The 16889-nt window shown below is 54.0% G+C and overlaps 1 protein-coding gene and 1 long non-coding RNA gene across 7 annotated transcripts in view; one reads left to right on the plus strand and one right to left on the minus strand.

The window, feature by feature from the left end:
- Rfx2 (regulatory factor X2) overlaps nucleotides 1-16889 on the minus strand; it is a 62786-nt gene that overhangs the window by 24502 nt on the left and 21395 nt on the right. For 3 of the 4 annotated variants that reach the window (XM_076932024.1, XM_076932025.1, XM_076932023.1), the window contains exons 1-5: nucleotides 15020-15040; nucleotides 8611-8702; nucleotides 3151-3240; nucleotides 2149-2219; nucleotides 1246-1507 (exon numbers count right to left, since the gene is read on the minus strand). In XM_076932024.1, the coding sequence (XP_076788139.1) occupies nucleotides 1246-1507; nucleotides 2149-2219; nucleotides 3151-3240; nucleotides 8611-8702; nucleotides 15020-15032 (528 nt within the window). In that variant the 5' untranslated portion in view covers nucleotides 15033-15040. Of the gene's footprint in view, nucleotides 1-1245; nucleotides 1508-2148; nucleotides 2220-3150; nucleotides 3241-8610; nucleotides 8703-15019; nucleotides 15041-16889 lie in introns of those variants that run through there. The other variant, XM_034498598.2, reaches the window with a different exon arrangement.
- On the plus strand, nucleotides 2896-13098 carry LOC117705856 (uncharacterized). 3 transcript variants are annotated; one of them, XR_013109586.1, is made up of 4 exons: nucleotides 2896-3021; nucleotides 10521-10693; nucleotides 10967-11766; nucleotides 12462-13098. It is a non-coding gene; the product is annotated as an uncharacterized LOC117705856 (long non-coding RNA). The 3 variants fall into 3 exon arrangements; XR_013109584.1 differs by having other exon boundaries at nucleotides 10967-13098; XR_013109585.1 differs by lacking the exon at nucleotides 2896-3021 and adding an exon at nucleotides 8709-8873 and having other exon boundaries at nucleotides 10967-13098.

Below are 16889 nucleotides of genomic sequence, written 5' to 3' on the forward strand. Positions count from 1 at the left end.
TAAATAATTAAGAAAAAAGAAAGCTCAGACACGGGAAATGTTTACAAACTGTGCATCTGATGGGGACTTCTTTCCAGGACATGAGTATTTCTCTACACCCAGCTGGAAAACGCCAGCCTGGCTGAGCAGAAAGCAGACAACTGAAGTAACATTCAACACAGAGTGAGCCAGTGAGTGAGCACCTAGTTGTTCACTGTGCCCAGCTAGTGAGGAAACACAAATTACCACCACAGAGATTCCATGGCACACCGACCAGGACGGGGAAGACAAAAAGTGTCAACAACTCTTGCGCCCTGGCAAGGTGGCTGAATGTACTTCCCAGGAATGGGAAATGGGCAGGTGGCTGTGTGTGGGGTACACTGTGCAGAGTCAGCAACTCCAGTCAGAGGGGTCTCCCCCGAGAAGGGGGGCTGTACACCCAGGGCTCTGCCTGACTTCTTCACCGTGCTCCCAAGCCAGAGGCTTTCCCCTTGGCCTCCAGCTGGGGATGCAAGGAATAATTATGGCTTCCACCACAACCTACCACATGCTGAGGGCAAGAAACAGCATCTGTGACTCCACCTCTGATAGCCCATAGGTGCCCAGCACGACAGAGAACAGACCCATAGCTGCCAGCATTGTAGGAAAGGGCATTTGTTTTGTTATGTTTGGGTGAGAAATGTGGCGTGGGAATCCAGGAACTTATACACACATCAAGTCCTTCAGGGCTCTGCACCAAAGAATGATGTGACTTCATGTTATTTACAAAGTGATAAAAAAAATAAACATTAAACAATGAGACACAGCTGGGCACTTGGGAGACTGAGGATTGTGGAATTGAGGTCAATCTGGACTACAGAGGAAGTTCTGGGCCAACCTGGGCTACACAGCAACAAACACTCTGCCTCAACTCCCCTTTCCCCACAAAAACTCCAAAGTCCGAAGCACAGCTATATTTAAGGCAGGTGAGCAGTGAGCTATGACAGCAGCCTGTGTCCCCTGTCACGGGTGTATCCTCCATCTGGGGATGGCTCTGGGAGGCTGACAGTGAGGACAATAATGACCAGGACAGCAGCAGGACTCAGCAGAGGACACTCTGTTCCCCAACGTCTTACAGGGCTCTCCTACCCGCACAGCTGTCACCTTCCCTCAGCACCTCAGCAGCTGGCAGAACGCAGACCTGGTCCTTGCTACTCACCTGCCTGAGTGCTGGGTGCTGCTGAGGTTAGCAGGGCTACCCGCTGGCCATGGGGCCTTTGTACATACCGTGGCAGGTGAGGAGCGGGCAGTGTGGGCCAGGGAGTGTCTTGTGCCGTCCATGCCCCCATGGATGAGGTAGGCTCCTGCGCCAGACACAATGGGGGTCCCTGAGACATCCATGGTGATGCCCACCATGCTGTGGGAGGGAACCGCTGGCGGGGATGAGGCTGCCACAGTCACCTGAGCGCCACCTGGAGTCTCAAAGTAAGATGCTGCGCTGCTGGGGGCGTAGAGCTGAGGGTCTGGGTTGTAGGCATAGGCAGCTCGGCTGTGGGAGAGAAAGTGCCACCATTTTATGACTAATCATGCTACTGAGAGATCTAAAGGAGACAGTGGGCTGGAGGGCTGGCTCAGCTTTAACACAACTCTCTGCTTTGAACCCACTGCCTGTTGCTCCAGCTCCTGGGGACCCAGCGCCCTCTGCTGGCTCTGGTGGGTGCTGCACTCACATGTGCAAGCACACACACACACACACACACACACACACACACACACACACACATTGTACTCACACAAGTACACACATGCACTTGCACACACGTACACTAACACATGTACATGTACACTCACATATGTCCACTCACACATTTTCACTACACACAAATGAACACACACAAAAGATAGAAGAAAATTCTAGAAAGTTCCAGAATATCTTAAAAATTAAAAAATTAGTTTTGTCAACAGTCCAGGAAACTCATCAAAGGCCCAGATGGAAAGTTCCCAGGTCACCACTCTCAGGGGCCTGTGGCTTGGTTTGATATTTTTATTGAGTTTTCTAGAAGCCAAGATCACAAAAGCTGTAGCCCTGAACTGGAGTCTCAGGGACCGGGGATGGGAGAGAATTGACTGTGGGGAAGCAGTGGAGTTGTGAGTCTGTGGGGTACCAGGGCCCTCACGGAGCACACGTACATGGCTCCATTGGCGTAGACAGCGTCCCCACCCTCCACGTACTGCACCTGTGCGGGGTACACGTGCTGCACCTGCAACGAGAAGCAAGCGCGAAGTCACAGAGGGGACTGGGTTGGAAACAGAGGTAAGCCTGGAGAGGTATGGGGGCACTTACAACCACGACGACATCCTCTCCCAGTCCCCATCCTGCGATCCTGAAGGGCAGCACAGCCCTGTGCCTACGCTGTATAGTGAATGGCCAGCATGTTGTGGCACCAACTTCAGCCTTGCCCTGGTCAGTCTGTGGTCTTGAGCTGGGATCCCAGACTACCGTGGCCCTCCCACAGCTTGGGTGTTCTGTGCTCTGTGGAGTCCCCAGGGAAAGGACAGGAGGACAGCCCGAGCCCAGCAGGAGGCAGAGCTCAGTGGGAGGCCTGAGGCCCCGACTGCTGGGACAGTTCCAGACCGCAGCGGTGTGGGGCAGGCTGCTGTGTCCTATGCTGCTGTTTGTTTGCCCTCCTCCTACAGAGCCAATGGCCAGGTCCTGGGAACACTTTAATGCCCCTGGTGCTCTCTGGAAACCCTGAAAACCTCCACTCTCCAACACAGTCAGTCACTATCACCCACTGGGTGCCAGGCAGCTCCCTCAGGAGGAAAGGGCAACCTTACTTAGCCCTTTGCCTTTGTGTAAATAAAGTTTTATTGGCACCTGCCCCTCCCATACATCACTATGGCTGGCTGCTACAGTCACATTCTTGGCCTTTTCTAGGAAAGATCACCTGAGAGGCCTGCCCCAATCCTTACAGCACAGCCTCTCTGACCAGCTGCAGCTGGCTCTGTGCCACAGGGAACAAAAGAGAAACCACTGTCCTCAGCTTGTTGCATTTGTCTGTGGTAAGTGAATTTTTTCTTTTACCAGAGCTTCCGGAACTTTCCAGTGACTGTAGACACTAGTGACAACAGGAAAATGACTCATAGGCTGGAGGCTGCACACAGCTGCCAGTGCTCACGGGGTGTCCTTACCTGTGGTGGCACCGGCTGGACTCTAGGGAGGGTGAGCGTCTGCATCGGGGTACCCTTGGGAGTGGAGCCTGCGGCCTGGACCAGCACCCTCTGCAACAGACAACAGGAGATCATCACTGGGAAGACCCCTCGGAACTGTGATCTGGACGTCCCACTCCTGCTGTGGCAGCATGCTGGGACCCACAGAGATGCAGACACAGGGCAGGGGCAGGGACAGGGTCAGGGCAGAAGCTGCATGTAAACACACACACAGACACATATGGATGGGAACATACACACACACACACACACACATGAGCACATACACACACACACACACACACACACACACACACACACACACACACACGAGCATACATGGGCACACCAGAAATAACCCATTGGGAATATCAAGTTCAGGTTCAGGAGCTAAGGTTGGAAGTGGGTCTTCCCTGACAGAGGTCCCTGGCTCAACCCTGATCCTCACTGGCCTAAGCCATATCTTAGCTGTTTGGAGGTAGGAAGCAGACTGTCTGAGGAGGGGGACACTGGGGACTGTGGTCACCCACTTTCTAAGGATCCTTAAGGTGTCAATCCCATCTCAGTAAAAGGGTATTCAGGAAGGCTGTGTGCACAGAGCTCTACGTAAGAGCCCCTGCTGCACAGCATGAAGGTGTGAGTTTGAATCCCAGCACCCACATGGAAAGCCAGATGTGGCTGCAAGCTCCTGTGACCCCAGTGTACAGGAGGTAGAGACAATAGGACCTCTGAGGCTTGCTGGCTGCCAGCCCAGCCAGTCAAATAAGGTACTGTGAGAGAAAGGCCTCCATGCCTGCCTTCTACCTGGCAGCCTGTGTCTACACAGGGCACATCCCCTCCCACAGTCATGGCACACACCTCCAAGGCCAGCACTGGGAAGGCTGAGCAGGAGAGTTAGTTGGGAATCTGAGGAAAGTGCATTACAGAGCGAGGACTGCAAACATCCAGCAGTGCAGAAACTGGCCTCAGGCACCTGGTCTCCAACAACAACAACAACAACAACAACAACAACAACACAAAACCAACACAAAACCAACCAACCAAACAAATCCCTGGCAACACTAGGGGTTGAGTTAGGTGTGACGGTGAGAGCTGTAATCCAGTATGCAGGGTAGAAGGGGTGAGGCAGAGGCAGGAGGACTGCTGACAGTTCCAGGTCAGCCTTGGGTTACACAGTGAGACCTTGTTCAACAGATCAACAGAACAAAAGCAGAGGCACAGGGTGTGCACCCACAGCTAACACTGAGAAGTCTGAAGGGGCAGCTAGAGCTGGGCAGTGGAGGGCATGTCTTCAGAGATGTAAGGAGCTGGGAAGGGGAGGAAGGGGGAGGGGGGAGGGGAGGAGGGGAAGAGGGGAGGAGGGGAGGAGGGGAGGAGGGGAGGAGGTACGATGCTGGGGAGGTAGGATGATTGGAGGGGTGACTGGGGAGGTGTGGACAAAGTGAGCAGTTTTGGGATGAGCCCGTTGCTAGCATGTGTAAAGGTCCTGAGCTCATCAGCAGCATTTCATAAGAAACAGAAGGACAACGTCTGACGGTGTCTGCCTTTCTATTCTTAATGTCACTGCAATTGTTCCTTTGTCCCCGTGATAAATTAGTTACTATGTGTCCTGTGTCTGTGTCTCTGAACTTCCAGTTTTCCTGGCACGCCCATGTGTCCTGTCCCACAGCTCACTCTGAAGGCTGGTTTGTTCATGACTGCAGAGAACAGTGGCCAACAGCCTCTCAAGAATGATCCTGGGCCTTGAGAAAAGCACACTCATGACCTTGGGATCCATTTCTAATAATATGGAAGAGGGGAGGAGGAGATGGAGGAGGAGATGGAGGAGGGAGGGATGGAGGAGGAGGGGATGGAGGAGGAGAAGGTGGAGGAGGAGATGGAGGGGGATAGGAGGAGATGGAGGAGATGGAGGAGGAGGGGATGGAGGAGGAGATGGAGGAGGGGATGGAGGAGAAGGGGATGAAGGAGGAGGAGATGAAGGAGATGGAGGAGGAGGGGATGAAGGAGGAGATGGGGATGGAGGAGATGGAGGAGGAGATGGAGGAGGAGGGGATGAACGAGGAGGGGATGAAGGAGGAGGAGATGGAGGAGGAGGGAATGAACGAGGAGGGGATGAAGGAGGAGGAGATGGAGGAGGAGATGGAGGAGGAGGAAATGAAGGCGAAGGAGATGGAGGAGGAGATGGAGGAGGAGAAGGAGGGGATGAACGAGGAGGGGATGGAGGAGGAGATAGAGGAGGAGATGGAGGAGGAGATGGAGGAGGAGATGGAGGAGGAGATAGAGGAAGAGATGGAGGAGGAGATGGAGGAGGAGGGAATGGAGGAGGAAGAGATGGAGGAGGAGGGGATGGAGGAGGGGATGGAGGAGGAGATGGAGGAGGGAATGAAGGTGGAGGAGATGGAGGAGGAGGGGATGAACGAGGAGGGGATGGAGGAGGGGATGGAGGAGGGGATGGAGGAGGAGGGGATGGAGGAGGAGATAGAGGAGGAGGTAATGAAGGAGGGGATGAAGGAGGAGGAGATGGAGGAAGAGATGGAGGAAGAGGAGATGGAGGAGGGGATGGAGGAGGAGAGGATGGAGGAGGAGATGGAGGAGGAGAGGATAAAGGAGGAGGGGATGGAGGAGGAGATGGAGGAGGAGATGGAGGTGGAGGGGATGAAAGAGAAGGGGATGGAGGAGGAGAAGGGGGAGAAGGAGATGGAGGAGGGGATAAAGGAGGGGGATGGAGGAGGAGGAGATGGAGGAGGGGATGGAGGAGGGTATGGAGGAGGAGATGGAGAAGAAGGAGATGGAGGAGAAAGAGATGGTGGAGGAGATGGAGGAGGGTATGGAGGAGGAGATGAAGAAGAAGGAGATGGAGGAGGAGGAGATGGAGGAGGAGATGGAGGAGGGGATGGAGGAGGAGATGAAGGAGAAGGAGATGGAGGAGGAGGAGATGGAGGAGATGGAGGAGGAGATAGAGGAGGGGGATGGAGGAGGAGATGGAGGAGGAGGAGATAGAGGAGGAAGAGATGGAGGAGGAGGGGATGGAGAAGGGGATGGAGGAGGAGGAGATGGAGGAAGAGATGGAGGAGGAGGAGATGGAGGAGGGGATGAAGGAGGGGAGGATGGAGGAGGAGATGGAGGAAGGGATAGAGGAGGGGATAAAGGAGGAGGGGATGGAGGAGGAGATGGAGGAGGAGATGGAGGAGGAGATGGAGGTGGAGGGGATGAAGGAGGAGGGGATGGAGGAGGAGAAGGGGGAGAAGGAGATGGAGGAGGGGATGGAGGAGGAAATGAAAAAGGAGATGGAGGAGGAGGAGATGGAAGAGGGGATGGAGGAGGGAATGGAGGAGGAGGAGATGGAGGAAAAGATGGAGGAGGAGGGGATGGAGGAGGAGGGAAGGGAGGAGGAGATGGAGGAGGAGATGGAGGAGGAACAGATGAACGAGGAGGGGATGGAGGAGAAGAAGGGGGAGGAGGAGATGAAGGAGGGGATGAAAGAGGGGATGGAGGAGGAGATGGAGGAGGAGGGGATGAAGGAGGAGATGGAGGAGGAGGAGATGGAAGAGGAGATGGAGGAGGAGATGAAGGAGGAGATGGAGGAGGAGATGGAGGAGGAGCGGATGGAGAAGGAGATGGAGGAGGGGATGGAGGAGGAGGGAATGAAGGCGGAGGATATGGAGGAGGGGATGAACGAGGAGGGGATGGAGGAGGAGAAGGGGGAGAAGGAGATGGAGGAGGGGATGGAGGAGGAGATAGAGGAGGAGAAGGGGGAGGAGGGAATAAAGGCGGAGGAGATGGAGGAGGAGATGGAGGAGGAGGGGATGAACGAGGAGGGGATGGAGGAGGAGAAGGGGAGGAGGAGATGGAGAAGGGGATGGAAGAGGAGATGGAGGAGGAGGGGATGGAGGAGGAGATAGAAGAGGAGGTAATGAAGGAGGAGGAGATGGAGGAGATGGAGGAGGAGATGGAGGAGGAGGGGATGGAGGAGGAGATGGAGGAGGATGAGATGAAGGAGATGGAGGAGGAGGAGATGGAGGAGGATGAGATGAAGGAGATGGAGGAGGAGGAGATGGAGGAGGAGGAGATGAAGGAGATGGAGGAGGAGGAGATGGAGGATAAGATGGAGGAGATGGAGGAGGGGATGAAGGAGATGGAGGAGGAGGAGATGGAGGAGGAGATGGAGGAAGAGGAGATGGAGGAGGGGATGGAGGAGGAGATAGAGGAGGAGATGGAGGAAGAGGAGATGGAGGAAGAGGAGATGGAGGAGGAGGGGATGGAGGAGGAAGGGATGGAGGAGGAGGAGATGGAGGAGGAGGGGATGGAGGAGGAGGGGATGGAGGAGGAGGGGATGGAGGAGGAGATGGAGGAGGAGAAGATGGAGGAGGAGGAGATGAAGGAGATGGAGGAGGGGATGGAGGAGGAGGAGATGGAGGAGGAGGGGATGGAGGAGGAGATGGAGGAGGAGATGGAGGAGGAGGGGATGGAGGAGGAGGAGATGGAGGAGGAGGGGATGGAGGAGGAGGGGATGGAGGAGGAGATGAAGGAGGAGGACGGAGGAGGATGAAATGGAGGAGGGGATGGAGGAGGAGGGGATGGAGGAGGAGATGGAGGAGGGGATGGAGGAGGAGGAGATGGAGGAGGAGGGGATGGAGGAGGAGATGGAGGAGGAGGGGATGGAGGAGGAGGAGATGGAGGAGGAGGGGATGGAGGAGGAGGGGATGGAGGAGGAGATGAAGGAGGAGGACGGAGGAGGATGAAATGGAGGAGGGGATGGAGGAGGGGATGGAGGAGGAGGGGATGGAGGAGGAGATGGAGGAGGAGGAGATGGAGGAGGAGGAGATGAAGGAGATGGAGGAGGGGATGGAGGAGGAGGAGATGGAGGAGGAGGGGATGGAGGAGGAGATGGAGGAGGAGATGGAGGAGGAGGGGATGGAGGAGGAGGAGATGGAGGAGGAGGGGATGGAGGAGGAGGGGATGGAGGAAGAGATGAAGGAGGAGGACGGAGGAGGATGAAATGGAGGAGGAGATGGAGGAGGAGGGGATGGAGGAGGAGGAGATGGAGGAGGAGGGGATGGAGGAGGAGGGGATGGAGGAGGAGATGAAGGAGGAGGACGGAGGAGGATGAAATGGAGGAGGAGATGGAGGAGGGGATGGAGGAGATGGAGGAGGAGATGGAGGAGGGGATGGAGGAGAAGGAAATGGAAGAGGATGAGATGGATTAGGGGATGGAGGAGGGGATGGAGGAGGAGGAGATGGAGGAGGAAGAGAGGTGAATGGAGCTTTGGGGAGCATCCTAACATTTCTCTCTACTTTCAATTTTTCAGTTATCTTTCCTTAGGCACAGAAGCTCTCAGTGAGCCAGTTGACTGGGTGGGGTGTGTTCCCTCCTCATCTGTGTCAATGGTACTTTGGTGGTGCTTTTCAAAAGTGGCAGGATGGCAGGGCGGGCACAGTCACCTGTGGGGAGGCTGGCACAGGCTGGGCTGCAGGACGCAGAGCCACAGAAGCTGGCGAATCTGCTCCTCCCTCGGAGTTCTGCATGCTGGGATCTACAGAGGAGAGAGTGGTGGTCAGGTGGCAGGGTCACACTCCTACAGCCCATGCTCCCTGAAGCTGAGCAACCATCATCACTGAGGGTAGGGGAGACAGCTCCACAGATAAAGCAACCACCGCACCAACAGTGAGGACCCAAGTTCAAATCCAGAGAACCCATGCAAAAAGTAAGCTTGGTGTTTGTGCCTGTAACCCCAAAAAGGGAGAGGGAGCAGGAGAATCCCTAGTCCCAGGTTCAGTGAGCTCCTGTCACTAGAGGTGACTCCAGAGCTCAGACCCAGACATCCTCCTGCATGGTGGCAGGAGGGTGGCAGGTGGGTGGCAAATGGGTGGTCAAATTCTGATCAGACCCTCTGTCCTTCTGCAGGGCCTCAGGGGTCTAGGCAGGCCTTGGGTCCATATGTGGGGTGATGGCATCTCTATCTTGCTTGCCTAAAGTCTTTTATTTTTAAAAAGTTGTATTTATTTTATGTGTGTATGTTTGCCTGCATGTATGTCTGTGCATCACATGCATGCAGTGCCCACAGAGGCCTGAAGGGGGCATCAGATCCCCAAAACTGGAGTTGCAGATTGTTAAGAGCAGCCAAGTGGGCCATGTGAACCAAACATGGGTCCTCTTGGACAGCAGCTGGTGCTTGAACCGTCGAGCTGTCCCTCTGTCCTTAGTGTCTTTTTTTTTTTTTTTTTGCTCTTTTTAATATGAAAAGATCTTATAACAAATTACAAGAGTGCCCACAGGAAGAGGGAATGAACCCCTGTTTTGTGTCACCCTGGGTTCTGTGCCTGCCTGTGCTGCCCCACTAGTGACCACTAGATGGAGCCAGAACCACGCAGCGCACTGATGCACATTAGTGCAGCGGTTTCCAGAGGGAAGGCACTTGGAGTGGCTCAGGACCTAAGCAGAGGCAGGAGCATGTGGAGTTCAAGATAATAAGTCTGAAGCCAGCCTGGGCTACAAAAGTAAAACAAAAATATTTTGTAAGAAAAATCTCTTGTGTATACACACACTGGAGTAACTAATTGCTGATAAGTGAATAAATCAAATCCAATGTTTTAATCTGATGGAGGGGGAGATGGCTCAGTCAGCAATTTTTTTGTTTTGAAGGCTCAAGAACCTCTCAGTTCTGAGGCCAGAACCCAGTAATAAGCTTGGAGTCCCAATGACTGTGAGATGAGAGGCAGAGACAGGGTAGGAAGGGGAAAGGGAAAGGCTGTGTTCCTGGAGTTCACAGGCCAGCCTGGGCTACAAGGTGAGTTTCAGGACAGCCTACACTACTGAGTGAAGCTCTGTATGAAACAAAACTTGTCACCAAAGATTCACAAGAATGTCTGAGATAAACAAATCTAGTAATACCCAGTTGCTTCAACCCCCCCCCCACACACACACACAGAGAGAGAGAGAGAGAGAGAGAGAGAGAGAGAGAGAGAGAGAGAGAGAGAGTCTGAGAGACTAGGTGTGGTGATCACGCCTTTGGTCCCAGTACTAAGATGAGCCAGGTTGGCCAGGTCTCAGGTTTTAGGCCAACAGAGGTTGTGGTGAATTGTTGTCTCAGAAACAAACTACCAACCAGCTGGGTGAGAGAGATGGTACTGGCCAGTGATGGCTGATGGGCTTGTTGTTGGTGTTGCTGCACCACACATGAGGTTCATTTCCATGAGGGAATCTCTAGTCGGGCCAGAACATAGCTACCAGCCCTGGGAGACAAGGGGAACATGTCCTCTGCTCAGGCCGGCTCTCTCTCCATCCCTGTACTCAGGATGTGAGTCCTCTGTGGCCATCAAGTCCACACATATGCACTACCCTCCTCACTCAGGAGCTGCCAGGTTGTGGGATCAACTGTCAAGGACCCCCAGAGCTGAAGTTCAAGTGTGCCCTCCTCTCCTCAGTCCACCTGAACCTCAGGATGATGCTGGTGACGCCGACATGCCGGAGAAGCTGGGATGTGTCTGATTCAAGTGAAAGCATTAAAGGCCATCATTCAATAAGGTAAGGACACAGATGTCACACTGAGCTTGATAAGCTACGGTTAGGTGTGTTCGCATGTGTGTGTACATGTATGTGCATGCATATGTGTGTGCATGCTTGTTCATGCTGGTGTGTGAGGTGAGCTGAGCTGAGCTTGGTGGGCATGGGCGGGGCGTCTGGCTCACCGGCCGGCCGTCTGCTTCTCTGGTTCTTTACCTCTCTTCATTTCCCACCTGTGGGACCTGGCTTTCTCTGCCTGCCCACACCTGACTTCCTCTCTTATGGGAGTTCCAGGAGCTGGAGAACACCCTGTCATCCTGACTCTCTGAGCCTGGCTCATGGTTTTCTGTGACCCAGCTCTACCACATGCCGCCAGTCAATGGTCCAAGAGAAAGCCTGAAGTCTCCCCAGGACCAGCCTCTAATCCACTCTGCGTTTGACCTTGAACTTGACAGAGTGCCCAAGTGGAGTGGCTGGATGCAGATTTCAGTGGCCAGTCTCCTACCGTCTCCAGGGACTCCAAGAGGCAGGCACAGGCTGCAGTGTGCTGGGGTCTGGACTGGCGCCAGGTGGATCTGCTGGGGACTCGCCCTTTGTTTACAGGGGAAAAAGAAATCTTGGGTTGCCTAGCAACAAGTGGGCAGGCAAGGAAGGGCGGGGAGGCTGCGAGCCATTTCTGGGCTGGGTTCCTGGCTGTCCTGACTCACTGTGACCTTAAGCAATTTCTCTCTCTCTCATCCCCACCCCTCTGTCACCCATCCAGGGGTGCTGTGACTGTCACTTGCTGCCTGGTTAAGCTCTGCTGTGGCGGAATCAAGCCTCAGTTGGTCTTTGTTAGTCTTGGTGGCAAGACTGGATGGATGGCACCTGAGTTCTACCCACCAATGCAACTTGTGTTCCCGCTCTGAGTAGGGGGGACAGGTCTAGCCAGATGGGCCCACACTCCGGCTCCCTCACAGACCTGTCTCCCTGTTCCTGATGTCAAGTTCTCTTGGTTCCCTATGATCTGAGGTCTCAGAAGCAAGTGGCCTGTGTGTGAAACTGGGCATTGGTGACCTGTGCTGGGGGCTGCCCTGCTCAGCATGGACCTGAAGGTGATGCTGGCATTTGTGGGGGCTGGACATGGTGGCTGCATCTGGTCCCTTCTTATTGAAAGTGTTTCCTTTCCCACTGTGGAACTGAGTTTCTCTCTTCCCGGATGCTGTTCTGTCATCCACACCCTGAACTGCCTCTGAGTAGGTATTCATCAGGGCTCAGAGAGCTGCTCGAGCCAGGCTTATATGGTGTGACAGTCACGTATGTCACCAGGAAGGGCCAGGGTTCCCAGGGACTAAGAAACTCAGCATTTTCTGGCTATCACCCCTCTGAAGCCTGAGGTTGAACTCACACAGACACCCACACAGAGTACAGAGAGGGAGAGGAGACAGGTCCAAGGGCTGGGGTGCTCTGGCCAATGTCCATCCCAGCCACCCTTGTGAGATTTCCTTCAGTGGAACTTTGGCAATGCCTGACTCTAGCTGTTTTTATCATCTGGAGACTGGGTCTCCAGTAGCCCTGGGGTCACTGAGTGCTGAGGTTGGCATTGAACTCCTAACCTCTAGCTTCCACTTCTCTAGGGTCGCAGTGTGTGATATCATCATACACTGGATGCCATCACACCTGGTTTACAGGGTGCAGGGGGTAAAACTGCCTGCTGAGCCCCATCCGTCTGTCTTTGGCACAGGTGGGTTTCCAGTCGGAACTGGCAACTAGTTCCCCACCGAACCTGCGCATTCCATTTCTTTTTCAGGCCTATGAGGGGCTCAGTGGTCAAGGCACTTGCCACCAAGACTGAGAACCAGACTCATGATGGTTGCCAGTTGTCCTTTGGCATGAACACTGTGGTACAGCATACATAATAAAGAAATAAATAAGAGTCCCAGAGGGGCCACACAGCCTGGTTTCTGGCACAAGGGAACCGCTCTGGAAAAGAAACTTCAGATGGAAACTTCAGTGACTTGGGGAGTTGGAATGTTGCAGGTCCTGGGCCAGTTCACTTTATCATCAGCCTTAGTCTCCTAAGTGGCCACTTCCTGCTCCTCTGTGTCCCACAACATCCAGTCCAGAGATAAAACCCTTTGGGATGTTATCAGTTTAAGAGAACCCCACCAGCCCACAGACGGAGACACTAGGGTTTCTGAGGCAACAGCTGCACTTCTGTCCTGTGCTGTGACTGATACTCGGGTCACAGGTGCTGTGTCCTCAGCTACTGCAGAACTCCATGGGATAGCTTCCATACTCAAATGTGGAATCTGAGGTCACCTAACTCTGTGCTCAAATTTGCTCTGGAATAAACTCATCCCATTTGAGTGGAGAGCCAGGCTTTTGTATCAACATGGGGGATATAAAGTCACCCATCATGTCTGAAGTTACCATGGTGGGGTGGGGACTGGGGTGGAGCTGGAGGCTGACAGGGCTCTGCCCTCAGGGAACGGATGTCAGAGGTGTCACATGGACATGCAAGGACTCATAATCCCCACTAACATGGCTCAATCACTCCCAAGACCCCACCATTTTGTCCCTGTAGACACCTGTCTGTCAGGCTGGATCCTGTGTCCCAGGAAACTGGTTATCTCTGGCTTTCATTGCACACAGAGCTCAAGGTGCTGTGTCTGCACTGTTAGGTATGTAACCACCCAAAGGGAGCTCTCTGCCTTTAGTGCCACCACCCAAAGGGACTGTCCTCCCAACCTTCCCCTTCCCCTGAGCCCTGGTGCTCAAGTTTCTATGTCCCTGCTAGGGGTCTGACTCAGCCCTGCGGGATTCACCTGATCCTGATGCTCTGTCTCCACATCCATCACAGTGGGAGACATGGTAGGCAGGCCTGGCCTCCTAATACCTGGGATGGCCATGTCCCCTTCCTCTTCCAACCTGCCAGCTCTTTGTGGTGACTTAGGAGATAGTCAGACAGGTTCTTTCCATTTGCCCTGGCTCAGAGAAGCCAACCTACTAACTAGGCACATGTTCCCACTGGGTACAGAGGTTGGAGGTCAGAGGTCACAGGCACGAGGGAAACCCAAGAATCCTGGTGGGGTCCCTCACAGCTGGGAAGACAGAGAGCCAGTAAAGGGATGGTGGAGGATAGCCCTCCCCCATACTAGACAACTCAGTCTGAAGTGCCAGGTGTGCTAGTGTACACCCGCCAATGCAGCACTGGGCAGGCTGAGGCAGGAGAATTGCCCTTTAAAGCCAGCCTGGGCTACACAGTGAGAAATCTCAACAAAACAAAGAAATTACCAGTGCTGGGAGGTCTGAGCCAGCTGGAGAAGGGCCAGATGATGGAGGTCAGACCTTAGAATTGCTGGTGCTGAATCACCTCCGTCTGGCCTCTGAGAGGAGGTCCTGGGATGTTTTATCATATGGACTCTGCCCCAAGCCTAGGGAGGATCCAGGGAGGTCAGATGTCAGGCAGCGGCGGGGGGTGGGGGTGACTGGAGTCAGTGGCCAAGCTGAGCATGGATGGGGCCAGCCTGGGCAAAGCCTGCTCTGTTGAGGGCAGGACTAGAGGGACTAACTGCTATTGCCACTGTCTGCAACTGAGATGTCAGATGAAGAAGTGAAGTACAGGAGGGCTGGTGGGGCTGGCTGTAGCTCCTGCTTCCACCCTGTCCTGAAATAAAATAGCAGCGCAGCCATAGTTGCTCACTTTGGACGTTTCTAAAGCTAAGTGTGGAGGAGCACACCTGTCGTCCTGGCACTCAGGAGCTGACCTGTCGTCCTGGCACTCAGGAGACGACCTGTCGTCCTGGCACTCAGGAGCTGAGGTCAGGAGCTGAGGCCAGGCAGTGGTGGCACACACCCTTAATTCCTGGAGGCAGAGGCAAGCAGATCTCTGAGTTCGAGGCCAGCCTGGTCTATAGAGTGAGGTCCAGGACAGCCAGGGCTGTTACACAGAGGAATAGAGTCTCAGACAGCAAAAAGAAACAACAAAGAAAACCAATATGAAGCTCTGGAAGTCGCTCATGTCTCAGTAACTGTGAGCTAACAATGAGTGGTTAAGGGGAGCCCAGTGTCCCCATCCTTGCGTCTGTGAGAGGTTTTCTCAGAGCAATGCTAGCCTGCAACTGGGCCACAAGGGCTTGTGAAGTGTGGAATGGCCCACTGCCCCAAGCTCCCCTCCAACCTAACATGACCTGCACAGATGCCCCCTGGGGACAGAAGTGTCCCCTGTAGCCAAGCATTTTCACCCCGACTGCCTGCCTATGTTCCCTCTTGCTCCACTGTGGGTCCCTCCACAGTTTGCAGCCCTGATGCCTGAAGCTGGACCAACTCCCTGCTGCCACCTGGCATGTAAACCCTCTTGCTCACCTGGTCCCATCATCCTGTCCTCAGGGGAACCAAAGTGTGGATGGCAGCTGGGATGGCCAAGGAGAAAATGGAGCAGGATGCAGTGTCCCCTGTCCTTCCTGCCTGTGGGCAGTCACAGGACAGCTCACAGGGCTCTTGCCCCACAGCATCTTCTGGGGTCTGAGACTGGTAATGATGGGGAGGGTCATAGCTAGTGTTTACTCAAGTGGCAAAGAAAGCATTTCCATGGAAAATTTAAAAACAAAAATCAATTTAGGCCCAGTGAGGTGGCTCTGAGCATGCCATCAAACCTGATGTCCTGATCCAATTCCTGAGACCCATATGGTGGAAGGAGAGGACCAACTCTCAAAAGCTGCCCTCTGACCCACCCAGGTAAGCTATGGCATGCCTGTATAGATCACATACACTCACATAAATAAAACACATAAAATAATCCACTAAAAAGGTGTTATGTGTCTGTTCTTGTAAGACTGGGGCTCACAAAGCCCAGGCTGACCCAAGCTCATGACGCTAGTGAGGCTGGGCTTCAACTCCAGGGGCTCTACCTCCCTCCAGTCCACCTCAAAAGCACTGGGGTGACAGGCAGGCACCACCACACAGAGAGTACTACATTGTAACCAGGGTCCGGGCATGGCAGAGCAGAGCTGCTGGCTTGCCCTTCAGTTTTTCATGCATCGACCTTGCTTCCATTTTTATAGGACACTGTCACATTCAGTGGTAACAGCAACCCTGAAAGTTCAGACACTTGTTGAAATTCCTTAGTGTTCCAGACACAAGCTGAACCACTTGAACAAACAGCTGGGACAGTCCCGGTTCAGCCATCAATGAGTGCCTTTTGAGTAGGGGGTTGATATACAAAGAAGTCAGTGACAGGCTCCACGGGACATCACGGAGGCACCTGAGACCCTAGTGAAGATGACAGCCTAAGTCCCCTCACACCAGCCCTGCTCCCAAGTCTGGAGTTATAGCTCCTTATGGGGGCAGGGTGTTTGAACAGAGCTCAAGTCAGTGTTTACCTCAGCAACTGGGCCCTGGTAAATAGTCCCTGTCCCTAGCCACAGCGAGGAGTAGGAGGGTGAATGGTCTGATCCTGATCCAGACAGGGCTGGAAAGTGGCCTGTGAGAGGCACCTGTCAGTGAGACTGCCCCCAGCATCTTCTGTGTGCCCTATGGGATCACTCCGAGATCCCAGTGTTAGAAGGGGGACCAGGGGACAGGAGACCAGGGTGTTCTGGGTTCAGATTCCAACATAGGCCAGTCTTGAATGGGAGTGTTTTGGGGGGCTCTGTTCTGCTTTGTCTGCCATCAGGGTGGCCCGGATGGAGGCCCTAGAAACACTAGGAATCAGAATTTCTTTAAAATTCCACTGAAAACTGAAATTAGAGTCGGCGGGACAGAGCACGACAACAACGCCTGCTACCTGCCGGTCCCCGCCTCCCTTCCGAGAACCCCCACATCATCTAATCAGAAAACAGATGCGGGGTGGGAGCTGGGCGCCATCCTCGGGCGGGCGGGCGGGCGGGCGGCGCCGCGTGCCCAGCTCTCATTGTTTGCTGAGTAACAACGGTTGCCAGGGGCGACGCAGTCCACTCCCGTTTCCAAGCGCCAGTTGCCCAGCAACCTGGAGAATACTTCCCAAACCAAACAATGTCATCCCCAAGGCAACTTCTCTATCTCACGTTAAGCAGATCTAAAATAAAAAATAAATAAATAAAAAGAAAGCCCTTCCAAATATGTAATCTATTATTTTCAGAGGCCTGAACAGCAAGACAAATAATTTCTTCACTATAGTAACCGGGATGGACCGGCAGCTCACCAGATCTGAGGCCAGAAGCCCAAACCAATACTGTGCTCAGCTCCCAGTGATCCC

This window comes from Arvicanthis niloticus, chromosome 3 (assembly GCF_011762505.2).
Source record: "Arvicanthis niloticus isolate mArvNil1 chromosome 3, mArvNil1.pat.X, whole genome shotgun sequence".
NCBI classification, from domain to species: Eukaryota; Metazoa; Chordata; class Mammalia; order Rodentia; family Muridae; genus Arvicanthis; species Arvicanthis niloticus.